Source organism: Pygocentrus nattereri, chromosome 7 (genome assembly GCF_015220715.1).
Source record: "Pygocentrus nattereri isolate fPygNat1 chromosome 7, fPygNat1.pri, whole genome shotgun sequence".
NCBI classification, from domain to species: Eukaryota; Metazoa; Chordata; class Actinopteri; order Characiformes; family Serrasalmidae; genus Pygocentrus; species Pygocentrus nattereri.
The window spans coordinates 17,157,501-17,177,500 of NC_051217.1; the positions used below are offsets into that span (position 1 = coordinate 17,157,501).

Below are 20,000 nucleotides of genomic sequence, written 5' to 3' on the forward strand. Positions count from 1 at the left end.
CAGATTTTCTTCACCAGTGAATCGAAGGCATTCGGGAACTCTTTACCTGCAGAGAATGAGTGAAATAAAAGTGAGTAGGCTGTATTATTCTCAATAATCATCAATACTCAGAACTCCAAAGTGCCATCTAATGTATGTGAAGGTAATAAGATTTTATTCACTGTCTGAAGCATTAGATACCCTGTAAAAACCTCATGTGAATTAATTACATTAAATGACTACACATAAACTGCCTAATACCTGAGACATAATAGTTTAAGATTTTACAATGACTAGCACTATTTTAACAATCATCAATATTATGTATAAAACCTCAGAAAAACACATGTAGGTTCACTGATCATTTTGGAGAGCATATAAAAAGATACTGAAGCTGTACATATAGTGATTACTGGTTCCTATCAACACCACTGCAAAGAAAGTCAGTTACTTCCTCCATAATGCACCATTTCATATCGAAACACTAAAAATGACTGCAACTACTGAATTATGCCCATTTGGTGGGGGGAGATCAGTGGAATGGAAGGACAGACAACAACATTAATGTCACTAATATTCTCTTATAGCTAGCAAAACTCATAATAAATCAACAGGTTTAAACAATAGCAAAGTAGACCCATTCAGTCTCAAGTTTGCAGCAGGCTGATGACGATGTCTATGTTACACCACTAGATGGCAGTAGAGTACCATACTCACCATACTTAGTGGGAAAGTTGTCCTCATCAGTGACGAGTTTCTGGACTGAACTCATGACAAAGTCTACATACTGTGGCGCTGTGCATTTAGTTTTCTTTCCCTTCTCATCATACCAGTAGTATGTCCTGAGAGAAGAACAGAAAGAGACAAAATGGTGATGAATTTCAATGAAACACTTTCCCAGAAGCCCCAAAACATTCTCCAATTTTTCACAGCAATAACAAACGACTGTTTACCACCTTGTATTACTGGAGACCAAATAATCCTCATAATATCCCAACTGACGCTGGATTATCATTAACTGAAATGTGTACGTGACCATCTGCTTAGAGAGATCAGTATATTTATGATCTACTTGATTTGTTGGCTGAGGCTCTGGGCCAACACTTAGCCACCGTCTTTCCTCCTTCACGTTATCTCCTGGCAGGTGACCCATTTACAGCAACGGCGGCAGCTGCCTGGGCGTCGCCTTTACAAACAAAAGTTCTTCTATGCACACATCCTCACTTCACTAATAACGAAACTGAGAATTCAAAGTCAAGCAGACCAAGGACAGAGAGAGTGCTTTCAGCTAAATCAGCACATATGAAAGTTTCCACCCTCATGATCTTTGTGCAAGCTTTTTTTTTTTTTTTTAGAGGAAGAACTGAATAAGGATTAGAGTAGACAGCAAATTTGTTATTCATTTTTTGTTATGAATTTCATGCATTTAAACTGGCTAGATATAAAGCCTCCTGAACATCATGAATCTCGGTTCGGGCTAACACACTGACTCATAATACTGTAGCCGAGTAGCCTAAATCCGTTAGGGTGTGTTCACACTCGCCAGGTTTGGTTCCATTTAAATGAACCCTGGTGCAATTTCTCAGTTTGTGTGGTTCATCATGACAAATAATAACGCTGCCACGCAAAAAGCAGACAGAGACTGACCTCCTCAGGGGGTCTCTGACCACTTATTTGGTGCCTACCCAACAAGCGAACAGTCTCGATCTGCTCTTAAGCGAACTTAGCGGACCAAAGACGTCTAAAAGGACTCAAGGTGCAACGATATGCAAAATTGTGTATTCTTTGGGCAATATCTTCACAAATGAGCACATCTGGGACTGTATTCACATACACAAAGCTTTGCAGAGTTGCAGTGCTCATGTAGGATTAGTGCCTTCCAGTAAAAGAAGAGTAAATAAGACATAAATCAGCACTTCTCCTCTAATAAGCTCTGTGAACACGGGAACTAAAAAAGTATTAGCAAAGGTATCTATTCTAACTCAAGCCCTTCTCTCTGCTCTCCATTTCAAACAGCTAGGCTAATCCACCGCCCAAGATCGGCCAAGTTGAGCCATCATCTCTGCTCTAAATAACTTCTTTGATACCCGCAAGGCACAAATTTCTAAGGCTGTTCTGACACATACATGCGTTTATAATCTACTTATGAGCCCTGAATTAGTAATAATAAAATATATAGTGTGGTCTTTTTAATGTAGCTGAGACATACGTTATGCACACACGACTACTCATTTCAATTATGTATTAATGGGCCAGGTTTTTGTTCATTATATGAAAATGGTGAGACACTCAAGGCAGTGTTTTTTCACTGTGACACACTGAGCTTTGTGTCACGGAGGAAAAAAATAAACCGAAAATCCCCCCAAAAACATGATAAGCATCTTCTTGTGGCTTAATGAATATCACAAGACTGATAAACCAAGACATAAGACTCACAAGATCAGTTAAGCCAGAGTACAGTATGTGTAAAAGTTTGGTGTGATATCAGTTTCTGTCACCAAATGTCATTAAATCTGTCCAATCTGTCCTGACGTTTTGTTCATGACTTCTGTTTACATCTTTCGGATCAATGCCAGCGTGAACGCTACCAGAACCAGAAATAAACTGTATCACTTTGGCCCAGACCAAAGGAATTAAATGCACCCTTAACTTTAGTAACAAAAATTTGCTTTTATATATTTTTTCTTTTTAACAAGCCAAATGTCAGCACATGCATAAAATCATGTTTTCCTATTATGGGGACATTTGGTCCTCACAAACTGACAAATACACACATGCACGTGTGCACTCGTGACCTTTGTGCTCAGGGCAGCGTAATCTCCCCTGTCTCATCTCTATCAGCAAGGCCAAAACACGAGACTGCTCACTCCATCTCCCAGCAGCAAAGCACGCTGCTAGGCCTTGACCTCAGGCCCAGGTAACGACCCCTCTGGGTCACCGGTTGAGGTGTTGAGTTGCCTGCGCCGTGTCTTTCCCTCAGGCTGCAGGATGAATAATGGAAGGGAGCATAAATAATCCAGAACAGAGCAGCAGCAGGACTTACGTGTTGCAGGCGGACATGACGGGACACGTATCGCCTGTGCAGAACTCTGACACTGTGCTGTACTGCAGGTTGATGAGATTGAAGAATGTTGTGGCTGTGGGGACAAGGGGAATACAAAGGTCAAACAGGGTCCCAACATAAGATACACTGTAATATATAGGAAAGTAATCATTCTAAATAAAAAGCATACACAGTGTCAGTGAAGCACCACTCTAATAAAACACTCAAACCTACAGCAAAATACTAATAGCACCCTCTTGTGGAGAATCTTCAGCCATCTAAACATGATTGAGTGAATGACTGTGACTGATGGGGTGGGGAGCTTTGGGGCAAAGACAGACCATCAAATACAGTAATGTATGAAGATACAGGCAAAAGTTAAAACACCCTTGTTAACCTAGTTTTCCTAAGAAAACCACCAAAACATGTAACGTAATTTGACTGTATGTATGCACTGATATTAAGCAAATTATTGCTCTTTTGTTCTCTTTCATGTCACTTGCTTTTATTTTTTTGTTGCCTTGCCTTTATTCAACAATTCCCTTTATATAATCATTCTAAATTATGGTTGGTTCAAAAATGAATGTATTAGAAAAAATTGCACATATTTGAAAGTTGCACAAATAGAACACTAACTAATTAACTACACAAATACATACTTCAAATGCCAACCACTTGAAAACATACGGTAGATTTTCAGTCACACAATACTGGGGAATATGCAATAAACTCTCCGTTACAGAGTAAAACTCATGTTCTTGTTCAGAAGGGTACCAGTTTGGCAATACCACTGAATGTTAACAGTGTTATGTCATCTGTATAGAACACAGTTATCAAAATAAACAAAGTATTATTAGAAGCTACCCCGGTTGGTAATTATATGGTAATGATATTACCTTTAGGGAAATTGCAAGCTATAGGGTAAAGCTCTGTAAAGCTCACGTGCACTAGTTCATATTTAAACCTGGATCAGAAAGATATCATTTATCACCATAATTCCAGACAACAATCATCCGAGTGGGTGGCTCAGTGACTGAGTCTAGGTCAATGAAGTGCTATTCATAAATGTCTACATTTACAAAATGCTAAGGAAATAAATTAAGCAAGGAGTTAAGCTAGTAATAGTAGGGAACCGTAATACTGCTATGATTAAATTTATTTTTTACAGTGATGTTAAAAAAAAAAAAAAAAAAAAAAAAAAAAAAAAAAAAAAAAAAAGGTTGAAAAGTACCACGACACCACCTCATGCATTTATACTTCAGCCATAACTACAACAAACTGCCTCAGTTTCTAACGGCAGTCAAGTGACAGAATTGTTAAAAGAATTTCCAAAAAAAGTTGGAATGCAACTGCACTAAATTAGCGTAGAGCAATAGTTTCAATTATCCATAAAAGGCTTTCATACAAAGCCTCGCAATAGTGTTTGCATAACTGTCGATTTCATCTTGGAAAAACACTAAGGCCCCCAAAATAAGCCCATGTTTTATTTTATTCTGTGGCTTGTTTTCTGAAAGCACTACCCAAAGATAAAAACCGAGGAAAAAGCAAACAATGGTCTATGATCTTTGGGATTGGAATGTTAATCGAAGTTCGGTCTATCAAGCAGTTATGTAACTGAAAGAACGTGCTGCGTTCTTCCTGTGATGGACAGAAGTGAAACAACTGGAGTGCTGTAGAAATATCTCCAGTAGACACAACATGATAAGACTAGGAAGCTTTCCCATGGCTGCGGGTCTGAAAGCATGCCTTTGAACTGACCTGATAGGGATCACTATATTTGTGATACATTTGCAATTCTGGAATGTGTGCAATTAATTTGTTCTGACCAAAAGAGCAACTAGCTCTCCAATCCAAGCCCCTGTCAGTGAGCCATTGATGATGAATGAGGACGAATGTCACTCAAGATGACTTACTGTTGCTGGCGAGCCATTCGTTCAGGTCGATTTCTGGTGGCAACACGACCAGCTCCTTAAGGTCAAAGTCAACAACCCTCACTTTGGTGTAGTCTGGCTCCAAGTACTGCTTCTTCTCCTCTGTGGGCGGCTTCTTACCATTTGGCTTTCCCTTGGACTTCCTTTAAAAGTGGATAAGAGGGGTATACAGATCAGTAGCGATCAAACAGTACTTTTCCTGAATGTAGATCTGTTCAGCACACACACAAATTCTGCTTGGAGTGGAATCAGAAGCGAAAACTACATTAGAAAGTGGGTGATTCCTACAGAATAGCTATAGAAACAAAGCCCTCTATTAGGACGGTGTTTTTCAGTGCCATACCTTGTGCATGCACCAACACAGAGTCAACTAACCAGCTGATTAACAAACTAATCCTGAAATCACCCACTTCAGGACAATGTGTGTAAAATGTGGATAGTCCAGGCAGGAGGACCACAGCATACTAGCCATTTTTAGAGCAAAGCTGCGCAGTCCAACATGTAGTCAAATTACATGTTTTGCTGACCTCCTAGGTAAAAATATATCAACACATCCTATACAAGGTGTAAAACTTTAAACAGGGCATATATCTGCAATTTTAGTGAACAAATTTGTATTTCATTGGGGGGTCAGGGGGAAAAAATAAATACAAAAATATATACATTTCTAAATGTGCCTTAACTTTTGCACAGACCAAATTTGATGTTTTATTTTAAATGCTAACTAAGCCATGTTAAATCATGCTGATGTTGACAAACTACAAACCTAGGCATGAATCAGTGAAGTGAGGTAAGGTATAAGGATGTAACAATATACAATTCAATTACAATTCTCAATTCTGGGTTCACAAATTGCTAATTTCACAATATTTTTGACAAAAAAAATCAAATGAAAAATGTTGCACAGTTTACTAATGAACATGCTGGTGTGCTGTTGACTGGCAAACACAAATCTTCAAACAATGCAATTGCATTAGTTCACTGTTTATGTCATGTTTACATTCTGATGGCTCAATGCAACGACGCACTGTTACACTCCTAGTAAGTGTAAAAGGTTAGTATTTTGGCTTGAGGCAACACTTCTCAACAGTCGAGACGCTAGACAGTGAACTACACAGTGTTTCTAGCGTAAGAACACAGTCTACAAGGCCTGACTAGCACTAACTGTATAGCCCAAGCACTTTGGGTGCAGCCGATTTTTTTCTCTCCCTGCTTGCACACTAAACCTGGTCTGTAATTAGCCAATGAGGCCCCAGACATACAGGCTCTTCCTTCCTTGGCTATTTTTAGTGCTGAAGGGTTTATGTTACCAGAAGACCCCCATCCCAACTTTCACTCTCCACCACCACACCCAGGGTCAAACATCAAACGCGCAAGGTTGGGGGGGCCCGAGAGGTCTTCTGTTCGTCACAGTGCAATTGCTCAAAGACAGAGCCAAGCAGACTGTGGCTAATGGAGGAGAAGAAAGGTACATTCAACACTGACCTCATTCCCTCATTCTAGACATATGGCATCCATTCATGAGTGCACTCCACAGACAGAGGCGAAAATATTCAATAAATAAACACTTGTCCTGGTATATTTTGTTATAATACAAATACAACAACAAATACTGGCACGACTGAATGCAAAACACTACTGTACAATGTACAAAACAACTGGGATACCAAAGATCAAATGTATCAGCCAGCCTGCTGAGCAAAACGGTAGTACAAAGGAAAATGCTAAGAAAAGTAAAATGGCATATGTTCTGTACATCAAAATCTGAGTAGGGTTAATGCATGGGTCAGCAAAATAAAGCTCCAGAGCCACATGTGGCTCTTTTACTGCTCTTCTGTGGTTGCACAGCACAATACGATTTTTAGGTAAGAATAAAATAACCCTCCTTTGGAGTACAAGTCCTGTTGATCGTTCTAACACAGTTTTAACAAATGGTCGCTTCTTGTTGGAATGTTTTTTGTTTGAATTCCACCAGTTACCACCATCAGCATCATTTAAGGCAGAATGGGAAAATTCAAACATTGAGAAGCTGACTTTAACCTTGTAAAAGGACGAACGCTGAGACATTTTACCAGAAACTATCCTACTTTTGCAGAAAAGTTTCCTGCTGGAGATGCGAGAAAAGCAGTTACAGCTCAGCTAAAGCTTAAAGCAGAGCAACACAAGTCTGTGTTTTCTTTTAGCACATCAGCACATACTGAGACATATTTACAGCCAAGATGGTAAAATGGAGACAAAACGTGGCTCTCAAGGTGGTTTCATTTTTAGTTGTACGACAAAACAGTTCTTCTTAACATTTGGGTTGCAACCCCTAGTTTAGTGAGTATGACGACCAGGTCTTTAAGAATTATGGCTGTTAAATGAGGAGCAATTTTGAAAAAGAAATGGTCACAAACGTGATAAATAATGAAAATGTTGATATTTAAAACCATGGTTTAAAAACAAGTTGAAGGTGAACCATTGACAGGTGTTGGATTTACAGGCATTTACAGGTAATTCGGTGTTTTGACGACTACATTTCCTCAATATTGTCACTGCACATGGCAGTCATTTCCCTTTACTGTATTTTTACTGTAATGGAGCTGGTGTGTAGTAGACCAATAAAACAATTTACAAAAAGAGGAAGCTTGAGAAACGTGTCTGATAGGCTATCGTTTCTGCATCTGTCACAAAGTGCTTCTCTGCCCTTGTCTGGTTCAACTAATCTTTGACAAAGAGCTCTTCTCTGAGTCAATCACTCTTTTCAGTGAAAAGAGAAAAACCTGATTTCATGCCACACTGCCATCAAGTTGTCGGCTACTCATTTTGCAAATACCCAGCCCGTAACAGCAGCACTACTGTATAAAGCTGTGCGTGTGTGGAGGCAGTCTGGCTCTGCTCTTTAAACAGCTGTTCCCATGTTGTCTCTCTGCAGAGGCCCTGGGCTGCTGGTCCTCTGCAAACAGAGCCTGGCCTTGTTGATCTGAGGCTGAGGAGTGTGCTCTGCCAGGGGCCAGTAGGGCTATATACACAGCAGCCATGCAATGAGCCTCTTCTCCACCCTGACCACTAACTGACCACCACCACCACCACCACCAAGCAGCACAAACACCATCTACAAGCCCAACTAGCAGGCATGTAAATTTCAAGGATTTGTTTTGAGTAAAGGTCGTCACAAAATGAATCAGGTCTGAGATTTAATGATGCCTTCACCATGATTAGATCTGACTGATTATTTAGGAACAACTTCTTTCCTTTCTGTCATTTGTAAAAACTTTATTGAATGCACAAATATGACTGGAGGAGTAACTTCAACAGTGGTGGCATACAGGCAATAAAACAACAACACTAGGCTTGCTCTGACTTAGGCATTAAAACAGCCTGAGAATGTTATTAGCGCATACTGTTCACATGCTGAACATTATCACAACTATTATTAAGGTTGTCAAACAACTGAAATAATTTCTCAATTGATCAGATCTTGTCTTACTCTAATGTGACCCTAAAGTAAGATTTCTTTTTCCATTTAAAAATCTGTGCATTTTGTTACAGCTGTGGGCAAAAAAGCCTCATCAGAATGTATTTAATACATTCTGTAATTCAATGATGTTACTTTCACAATGTAAATAGAGCGATCACACAAACTGAACATACAAATCAAGTAAACACAGGGTGAACATAAAATGGGTGAATGTAGTTTCCGATTTTCATCGCTGACGCCCAGTGAGAGCAATAGTGGCTGCAAGTTCCAACAACTATTGTGTGTGTGTGTATATATATATATATATATATATATATATATATATATATATATATATATATATATATATATATATATATATATATATATATATATATCTCACTTTCCAAATTATTAACACTACAGGAGAAGGCTTGACTTTTAGGCTAATGTTAAGAGATTTTATTCCAAATAATTTTGGAGCATTTCTATTGGCCCAATCATCATGATAATACAATGTAAAAGACCACTGCTGTGTTAAAATCACGTAGACAATAAACAATAAACAAACAACAACAACACCAACACCAACAAGTCAATGATTCCAATGCCTCTGTGACTGTAGTTTCTTGCTCTCATTCATACAGCTTACAGTGAGGGCTAAAAAGGGGGCTGAAGCTTCCCTCTTTACTGTTGCTTTTGTTAGTTTGTTGCTCATTGATTTTGCTTGGTCTCCTGCAAGCTCTGTCCAGTATAGTCTGTCAAATTACTGAAATTATATGTATGGCCAGGCTCAGTGGTCTACTTTGCTAATAAAAGATATTTCAGACCCAATGTACTTCAGTAATAAACACCACCACGGCAGTAGCTGGAAATGATAACAAGAGACCCATCAGTGGCACCATTTTAACCTTTTATTTGAACAGACCAACTGCACGCTGCAGCTAGGCTTTAGACTGCATTACTACAGCTGGTTTGAAGGGAGGAGGAACAAGGAAAACCAGTGCTGAAAAAATATTTACCAGCATAAAAAAAAGTGCCGTTAATAAGGAATATTATTTATATAAAATTCTAAAATTCCATAGTTTGTGTAATTTAGCTGCAACACTAATATGAAAGTACGAGTGTAGTTTTACCATTTTGCTAAATCGCACTCTGTAGGTCTTGTTTAATGTTTGGTTTGTGTTTGCAGTACAACTCACCATTTCATAATGCAAAACCTTGTTGTAAAATACAATCTGTAGATTTTGCTGGCTAAACTAGTTTCATAGCCTTGTATTACTCTGGTGTAGAAGACTACAGAATATTAGGTTGTCTGAGGACAGCTGTGAGGAGCAGCAGAAGCTGGCTTTAATTTACAGAACGTGTCTTTGTAGGCCTGCTTTTTGGCCTCTGTGAACACTCCCTCTGTTCAAATACAAAGCTCCGCCCCCCACAGGGTTCTTCAGGCTTGTTTCTCTCCCTTTTTCTGCTCATTCAGACAAACGACTCCTGATTCCTGGAAAACTGCGCTACCACAGCCAAGAAGAGGCCACTGATCCTTGCCTTAAAGAGATAGCCCATGGGCTAACAGTGTGCTTTTCCAGGCTTAGAGTTGTCTCCTTTAACAACGTAACAATCAGAACCAGAAGCCGACACGACTTCAGAAGGAAACTAGAGGCCAAACCGTTGATCCACAGGGGGAAGGAAAAACAAAACAAAACACACACAAAAATAAAATAATAAATAACCACGATAAAACACGCACAATGAACAACACGAGAAAATTGCATACTGTTGATTTCAGGCCTCTAAACGTATGCTCACTTTGAAGAAAACAAAACGTGCTCAAAACTCTTCCAGTGTTATGCTGAAGAGGCAGGGGCAGCTGGGGGTGCAGCTGGTAGGACACTGAAGGGAAGAATGCTGCCCGATGCCAAACGCAAGCCTCCTAGGAAACCATCTAAAGTATTCTAAAAGAACAGAATTCCTCAGATGGGTTCTGCAACTTGGAAGCAAACAAGTTGCACAATCTGATTCAGAGACATTTGTCGACTGGAAGGCCATTGCACAAACCATAAAATTGCAGACAGCAAAAGAACACACAAAACAAAACAACTCCTTATGGTGAACTGTTGCTAATGCAAAGACGTTTTCTGCTATTAACATAACTACAATAATGCTTTTATGACTTTGTTACTCCAACACGTGTGCAGTAAACCCTTTGTATCTTTCTCACAGGACAGTTGGACTTGAGACCTCAATTGCCTTGTGTGATAGCCCATCTACTGCTCTGGACATGAATCGCGTCTAAACTGGGATGGAATGACATCTAGTCAGCAGATTTTTATTCCAACTAGGAAAATGCATTTTGACCATTTCTGATACTCCAGCTGACTTCAGCTGACAAAGGGCTGTAGGTTTACCTGTTCAGCCTGGTGTTCAACAAAAACAGGTAGTGGAATAAATTTGAAAACATATTACTCTTCAAAAACTGCCAAGAGATACTGTGAGATTTTTGTGTTGAATGAGTAACGGAGGCTGCCTCTTCAGAGGAGATAAATGAGCTAACTGATACAGCATTAGACAGTAATAAGGATTTGTCGTCTCCTTACAGGTAGATGATGTATTAACGTGTTCATTTGTCAGAGAAATATATATTCACTGTTTCTGGCCTTGGCTAACATCAGCTAGAGCAGTTAAAAATTCATGATCAGTGCAACCCTAGCCTCAGCCTTGCCTGCATTCATGTACACTACTGCACAAGGGTTGCTTGCATTCCTCTGCGATTAAGCAGGGCTTTCTCAGGCACGTTCAGTCCTGCATGCTCTCTTTCATATATGCACATAGACCAGTGTTGCCATTTCCTACTCTTCACAGGTAAAACTTCAAAGCTGAACTAAAAGGACAAAAGAGAAGACGTGAAAATCACAAAGTTTGGCTCTGAAACTTGGTTCTTAACTGCAGACTTAGAAATGGTTGGACCTTGCCAACGTAAGTCTACAATGAAACCACATTGATGTCAAAAGCAGAGAATTCAGAAGACATATTGCAAAATGAGGGCCTGAAGAAATAAGTGCGACTCATAAGTAGTAATTACATGTATTTACTGACCACTTACAGACACCTGAAAACTAGGCAGAGTGAGCTGGTTCTTAACTGAACACCTACAGTGCCTTTATGTTGGCAAGGTCCAATGTCTACAAGTGAAACAAAGTGATGTCAATAGTTTAGAATTCATTAGAAAAACGAGGCCCTGAAATAACAGATGTGAGTCAAGTACATTTACAGCATTTAGCAGACGCTCTTATCAAGAGCGACTTACAAGTAGTAATAAGTAGTACTTATGAACTAGTTACAGTGATCTGGTTCATAACCGTGAACTAGGTAGAGTGAACTGAGCATCTACAGAGTAATTAAATGCGTTAAGGCCAGCCTGAAGGTCTACACAGGAACCACACTGACGTCAGTCAAGAATTCAAAAGAATCATTGCCAAGTGAAGGCCTGAGTGAACTGATGTGATTCATCAGCAACGACAATTAGTACTTACGTACCAATTCTGGTGACCTGGCTAGTAAACCAGGAACAGATATAATGATCTTGTTCATAATCTTGAAAGGCTTTAAGCTTAGGGCCTTCACAACCTCAAGTCATCAAAGGAAGTCAAGCAATGAAAATTCAGAGGAATGACGGCAAAATCAGCCAATTTTATTTTAAGTTAAAACTATCACTGCTGAACGAGACATTCTAAGACTTTAGCTCTTCAACTTCCAGACCAAAATTGAGCCTGAGATCAGTCCTTTGTGTCTTTCTGTTCATACAGTTCAGACTATGATCAGCAACTCCAGTAAAGCACTCTGCAAACCCATCTAACCACAGCTTCAAATGCCTGTGGCCTCAGCTCATGCAGGGCTGCTTCTGCTGCCTGACCTGGCTACATTCAGCTCCATTTATGGCTAATCATTCAGAGAGTGGGTGGAGGGCAGCTAACAGGATGACTCCTGGCACCGGGGAAGTTTTCTTTTCCTCAAAATAAACCCACAGTCAAGACTGGAATGAGTTTCGGGAAAGTAAAATGCAGCAATGAAGTTTCTACTTAATAGTGCCATTTCCCTTTCCTGGGCCAAGGTCTAATACAATGAGACACACAAGTAGCCGAGTCCTTCACTGAGCTATTGTCTGTCCACACGTCAGCCGCCGAAGCGGAGAGAGATTTCTCTGCACAGTTGGGCTTGGAGGGAAGCAGACATGCTAAAGGACAGATAAATGAAAGAAGGTGGTGGGAATACATTCTATTCTGGTCTCCATGAAGAGGCCCTGTAGCTGTATTAAGTGCAGATGGGTTGTAACGGAGAGATGAGTATGCTGATTATAAAGAGCATGTTGATCACATGATAGGACCAGTGCTATGATCGGGTAGGGATGCGATGGGCATCCATCCAGAAATGTGAGCAACTGCTGAAAGCTAAGGAAGCAGAAAGAGGACGTGTCATATAATCAAAGGCTTTTCAGTCATGTGGATGTGTACAGACACATATTTCAGTCACAGTATGAAGCTAAATGATTCAGGTCATACGCTGTGGGACCCATATCTTAGAATTCTTATTGTATTTTTTGATCCACTTATAAAATTTGTGTGGTTTTATGCAGCAACAATGGTCACAATAAATTTAAAAAAAAAAACTCTTTTCCAACCTCTCTTCATCCCTTATAATTAAACAGGCTGGATTTAACGTTTAAGAATTAACGTTCTAAGAATTCCAACTGAGATTGTTTTTAGCTTGCTGGTAGACCCTTCTTTAGCTTGCTGGTAGACCACAAAGCTCTGCTTGTGTGGTCTTGCGTATGTAATATCAACATACAATAAACATACCATACATGAAGAATTGCTAAGTTAAGTGATACTTTTTTAATCCCACAAACAGGGAAATTCCACCTCCACATTTAACCCATTCGTGAAGCCAAACACCACATACACACTACTGAATACACACACACACACAATGAGCACACTTGCCCGGAGCGGTGGGCAGCCCTATCCACGGCGCCCGGGGAGCAATAGGGGGTTAGGTGTTTTGCTCAAGAACACGTCAGTCATGGACTGTCGGTGCTGGGGATCGAACCGGTGACCTTCCAGTCACAGGGCCAGCTCCCTAACCTCCAGCCCACGACTGCCTACTGTTATACAAAGAAATGAATGCCCTAAAATTTTTACTGAGTCAGAAACGTATCACACACACTGCTATATCAATGACTGGACCTGAATAGAGCATCTTAAAATCTGAAAATAGTCTGAGACATTAATTTCCTCCAGAATAGGAGAAAATATCACTTAAAATTAATTTGAACTTGTGGCCTGTATCCTCAGATTAGTGCAAAGAAGTATGTCTTTAAAAAAAATAAATTTAAAAAAACCCACAAATGTGTATTTAGGATCTTTGAATGCTTATTATAACCACAGATATAGCATCAGTGTCCATATAATAACTGTGTTATTAGCTATTTAAAAAAATTGCGAAACCAAATCCTACATATCAGCAAACTTGCACAGCTAATTCCATCATGCTGAACCATGTTCTTTGGCAAATAATCAGACGCTCCTCATATCTTTTGCAGTATGGGCCAGACATGCTCAGAAACATTCCTCTGGCTTTGCTGACGCATTTTCTTACTTTACAAGACAAGAAGCATGATAAAATGCATTCCTGACTTTATTGACGCTTTATCTAACCTTGGAAAAGTTCTCAAGCAATTAAACACAAAGATGATTCACAAGACAATAGGAAAGTCATTAAGGCCGAGTATGAACGTGTGACATTTTATTCTTGGTTATAAGCTGTACTCCCTTCTGAATTTATAAGGAACACAAAAAGGTCTGTCCACCTTCCAGAATGTTAACCATTTCAACAATCCTGAAAGACAAGCATCCTACGCACCGACTAACCTTCATGTTTCAAAACAAAGACAAAGAAGAAATGTGAACTATGAGTGAACACCCCCACACAATGAGAGGAGAGGAATACATCCGATTCAGATAGAATCTGATCACCACTTTAGCCCGAGATGTCCACTAAGGGGCCATCTGATCCCACAAAACTGGAAGGCAGGAAAGGTAAAATATGCTAAAAGGTTAAAGTCAGAAAAATGCAAATGAAAGCACTAGAGATGTACGATGATATCAGAAACACAGTTATCGGCCAATAACTGCTAGTTTATCAGATGTGTAGATTCTAAAGATGTTTCAAAGAAGATTTGACATTTTTGTACTACAGAAAAGCGACAGTGGGCTACTGTACTAAAATATCTGCATTTTAGGACCTGTACTGCATTTGTAGCCCTACAGAAATAAACCACTACTAAAACAAAACCCTGGATCTCTAAAACAGCACCTTTACAGGAGAAGGAAGAAATTTAAATGCAAGTTAATACAATGAAATTTTTGCCCAACTACTTGGGGCCCATTCATTTTAGTCAGTTTATTAATACATTTTGACGCTATGTAAAGGATTGTCGTTTATGGGCTGAAAGAAAGTTTTTCTTCCAAAAAAACGTTCTTATTTATTTATTTATTTATTTATTTATTTACAAGCTTTAGTTCCAATTTCTACATTAAATGTATATGTATAGTTTATGTACGGGCACCAGTGGACGTGCACATGATAAAGGAGGTACAGTCATCTGCCCATATCTCTCATCCATCTAATTTAACTAACATGTACATGCAGTCATATACCAAAAAAAAAAAAAAAAAAAAAAAAAAAAAAAACTTTGAACACCGCTTGTTCAAATGACGTTTTGTTGATTTTGTAAGCGAAAATGAGTCAACACAAACTTAAATATGTTCTGAAAACTTCAGTGTAAAACGTCTATTTACTTGCTGATATTTAATATATCAGTGCCATAACTTTTCCAAAAGCCACACGTTGTTTTACAACATGTAAAGAGTGATTCTTCGCCCACTCAGAAGACTGATCTTGTGCTATTCTTGGAAATCAAACCATGCGCCGAAAAATAAAAAAAAACCCAATAGGTTCGGTTTCAGCTGCAGTCGCTGAGCGTCGTTTAGCGAGTCAGACTCCAGTCTGGCTGCCATTACCAGCCTGCAGTGCTCCGGGGCCTTGAAACCACCATTTAAAATCCCATTATAGAAGCACCAAATCAGTCCTTTCTCTGAAAAGCCACAGAGTGTGGGAAGACTTTGCCTACAGGAAAGCCAGCACCGTTATTTAGATGGCAAAAATGAGATGCATGACCCAAAAGTCAAAATACTTTCTACAAAATGTCTGGAATATTGCTGAGACACGCTACAGTATTTTCTCTAGTTATAAAACTGTCCTCACTATGTTGCTCATTAGCCCAGAGTGCCACACAGATCCATTTACAACATGCTGCAATTTAGCTAATTGTGTACATTTGTGGGATATTTGGATTGTTAGATTTGAAAACTTAAGAGTTTAGAAGAGCTGAATAATCAGCTAAATGCTTCAGTATCTCAATAACTAGATACATAATGTTGATAACACATGTTTGCATTGAAGTCACACAAGGAAAGAAGCTAAAGCTCCTTTTGCTATTGAAGCACTGAATATCTACTGTGCAAATCTAATTAGCATTTAGTAGTTAATTCATAATATAAAGCTAAAGTTGGCTGCTTTGAATTTGCCTTCCCACCTTCACTGACGCAGCAGTTATTTTAGGGTGCTGGACGAAACCTGAAGGCGAAAAAAAATTTAAATAAGAAGCTGGTGTAAAAGGAGCCAACACTGAGAAATTGGTCAATGGAGGCAAAACAAACAGTAAGTAGCCAATAGGGAAACAGATGTGGTTGTAGGTTCAGCATTTCAAAAGTCCACTGACCACTTTAAACCATAGGACAATAGCCACTTCCACTAGTCTGGTCACTGCGTCGCTCAGATTTCTCCAGTTCTTACTTCTTTTAAACACTACAATCTTCCACAGAAGTCAATACATGGTCATATATTTATTAATTTTGGTTTTTAATACTGAAAGAAGAGATGATATATGCTATACTTCTGTACTACATAAAGATGGATGTTACAGCTATAAATGAAAACATCCCAGTAAACTGCCATTTGAAGTAATACATTTAAGTTTTTAATTAGATTAATTAGTATTTAGCAATTACTATTTGTGGCATGATCCCAGTTGCTATGTGCTGTCCGTCACACCTGATGCTCTGCCCCTTAATACTGTATACCTGGGTATGAGCAACCATAGTATACAAGCCCACTGACATGCATTTTAAACAACACAGTCTTAAGCTGAGTTGTCTTTAAATAATAGATCAAATAAAACGAGATCGGCAACAAAAAAAAATGATTCCATGTTTTGCCTTAAACCTCAAAATACTTATCAAACTGCAACACTTGCTTAATACAGGTGCACTGATTCTAATCAGCAGCTGGCTGCTAATGCCAACCTGGCACAGATACAAGCCAATTCAAAGGACTGCCATGCACTGTGAAAAGACTGACATAACGTTTCAGTTTCCCTAACAGTGAATACAAAACCAAAGCCACATCAACACACAAGACAGCACAAGTTGTGATGTTATGACGCTCCAGTGAAATCCCAGGGGCAATTCTGAGCAAGGATACACTGAAACAGGAAGACGACGCTGCTGTTCCAACATGCCGCTTTTTATCTCACCTGAGGCCAGTGGATAAGAGATCCATGACCATATCTATATGCACCAAGTAAACAAGACCATTAGCCAGCATTCAAATTGATAGCCTACTGATAAAACAAATCACATGTCTGACCTGAAACCATAATCGTTGTGGTTCACAGGGTCAAGTTTAGGTTACATGTTCCTTCCTTCAGTATTAGAAACACTGCATTAACCTGAACTCTAAGGCTACTGATAATGGATCCTAATGCAGCATATATACTTATGTCTAGTGGCAAAATTAAGGGAATTAAAAATTTCTGTATAATACACAGAGGTGGACGAAGTACACAAATCATGTACTTGAGCTAAAGTAGAGATACCCAAGGTAAAATATTACTCCAGTAAAAGTAGAAGTCCTTACTCTAGACCTCAACTTCAGTAAAAGTAGAAAAGTATTTGCCTTCAAATGTACTTAAGTATCAAAAGTAAAAGTACTGAGTACTAAGTACTTTAATAGGACAAAATTAATTAGTCTGACACTGATCTCTATTAAAATGATGTGATTGTGAGACACAAAACACTGAAGGCAAACAGTTTCCATCAGGTAGAACTGAATCCCTCAAATTTTTACAAACAAGCAAAGTTTCAGTTTAAGATTACTTTGCAACTTCGTTACAAGTTCAATATAAACTTGCTTTCAACACAGGTTCGCAAAAACGTTTTCCTTTACTGTATTGATCTGTAGGTCTCTGTTCATAAATAAACTATCCATCCATCCATTTTGTAAGCCACTTCTCCGTCAGGGTCGCGGGGGGGTGGGGGGGGGTGAGGGCTGGAGCCTATCCCAGCAGTCATCGGGCGGAAGGCAGGATACATCCTGGACATGTCGCCAGTCCATCACAGGGCAGACAGACAGACACAGACAGTCACTCAGACTTAGGGGCAATTTAGCATGTCCAACTGGCCTGACTGCATGTCTTTGGACTGTGGGAGGAAACCGGAGAACCCGGAGGAAACGCACGCAGACACGGGGAGAACGTGCAAACTCCACACCAACTCCAGAGAGGACCCTGGTCACCCGGCAGGGGAATCGAACCCAGGCCCTCCTCGCTGTGAGGCGACAGCACTACCCACCATGCCAAAATGAAAGTGTTTGTATAAATTCAGAAAAATAGAAACATGCCAATCACAACTGCATGTGTGTACATATTTCTATATTGTGGTCTATTTACACAAAGTTAGGTTAGTTCCATAGTTTAGGTGACGTATGTGCTCCCAAATTTTACGCTGCTGCACTGACGTTGAAGCGTGTGCTTGCACTGGGTCGGTATGACCAACAGGTCAAAACGAGCTCAGAACAAAGTGACCGCTGTGCACCTGATTGGTGTTCTTTTGTTTTGACATGTTACGTTTTTATACACACAAAAACCAAAAGGAACGACAGATTTCTCAAAATGTAGTGGAGTAAAAAGTCAGATAGTTGACTTTGAAATGTAGGGGAGTGAAATGGAAATACTTAGTAAAGTACAGATACACGAAAAAACTAAGTACAGTAATGAATTACATTTACTTAGTTACTGTCCACCACTGATGATACATTTGTTAAGATTTAAACAAAGTCAAGTGGATGATTCAAACTTCAGAAATATTGACAGACTGATTCTTCACAGTGGTGGTGATGACAGGAACCAGGGGTCACAATGCCTACAACACAAGTATAGCCATTTAATTTATTACACAAAATGACCAGTCAACCTACATGCGTCCATTTTTAAACAGTGGTAAATCTGAAGGAGAAAAAAAAAAATCCTCGAACTATTGTTAAACAATGTGTCCTCACATAATAGCTTTCTTAGAGTATTAAATGCTTCAGACGTCTGGTTCCTATGACCACTGCTAGGAACAACCTTCAACTTTGCAGGTTTTTCTAGAATGGGGCATTTTATATCAATCCTCTCTGAATGACTTTGTTTACAACTAAACGATTTAATTACACAAAGGTTTTGAAACCACTCTAAGTTTACCAGCCAACTTTTCCCAGCATCACAAACAGTGAATTCTAATGCATAAGATACACATCATAAAATCAGTTGCTTAGCCATAAAGTAAAACTGCCAGCCATTTGGGTAATAAACACCACACCAGAAGATTCACAGACTTGGTGCATTGTGTAGCAACAGGTATCCAAGCCAGTGATTTCCTCAGCCCGGCCTACAGTCTTCAGAAGCAGAGAGTAAGGAGGCGCAAATGTCTTAAAAGGGGAATTCAAAATGAGGGCATTTTTCAGAATGAGAGCATAATTCAATCACTGAGAAGTAAGCAAAGTGGTTTAATACGAAGTGGTTCATTGTAGAGACACTTGGACTCGAGAGCTCTTTCCAGTGAACCTACATGTCTAAGTGATATGTAATGTTAAGAATGGCAAAAAATGAGTTGTTTTCTTTGGGGATTATTTTGCTTTACACTTTACATGCATCTCTCCACCATTAACAGTTTTGTTATACATACCAGCCCAAATGTTTCACTCAAAACCATCACTGAACAATGTCTCAGGCATCAGGCAGCGTCTTCATGACCATTAACCATGTAAATTAATCTGTGTTGTAGTTTGTAAAGGCATTCATTCTTCAGACGTCTGGTTCCTACCACCACCACTGTGACCATTCCAGCTCAGTAGTTTATACAGAATGCATCGCTTCACATCAAACCACTATGAATGACTTTGTTTACACCTCAATTTTTTGGGAGAAAAAAAATGGGTGGACACCCCCTCAAAGTTAGGGCTGACAGATGCTGAATTTCTGAAGTTCAAGTGCACACGTTTTAGGCCAGGCACGTTTTTACTCAAGCTGGGCTGGACAGCTAGCTGACTCGCACTGATGCATCAGTAACTACAGGTTTATTGCAGCCGGGCTTCACGAGCCAACACCGCAAACCTCGCGCAGAGGTCAGTAAAAGACATTACCACGACTTTAAACAGCCTACAAACCAAAGCC

The 20,000-nt window shown here is 39.5% G+C and overlaps 1 protein-coding gene across 4 annotated transcripts in view; it reads right to left on the bottom strand.

Moving 5' to 3' along the window:
* The window catches only part of mob2b (MOB kinase activator 2b), a 57,628-nt gene that overhangs the window by 1,678 nt on the left and 35,950 nt on the right, over window positions 1–20,000 (bottom strand). For all 4 annotated transcript variants that reach the window (XM_017702570.2, XM_017702487.2, XM_017702398.2 and 1 more), the window contains exons 2-5: window positions 4,936–5,096; window positions 3,023–3,116; window positions 697–821; window positions 1–46 (exon numbers count right to left, since the gene is read on the bottom strand). The exon at window positions 1–46 is cut by the window's left edge and continues 1,678 nt beyond it. In XM_017702570.2, the coding sequence (XP_017558059.1) occupies window positions 1–46; window positions 697–821; window positions 3,023–3,116; window positions 4,936–5,096 (426 nt within the window). The remainder of the gene's footprint in view (window positions 47–696; window positions 822–3,022; window positions 3,117–4,935; window positions 5,097–20,000) is intronic.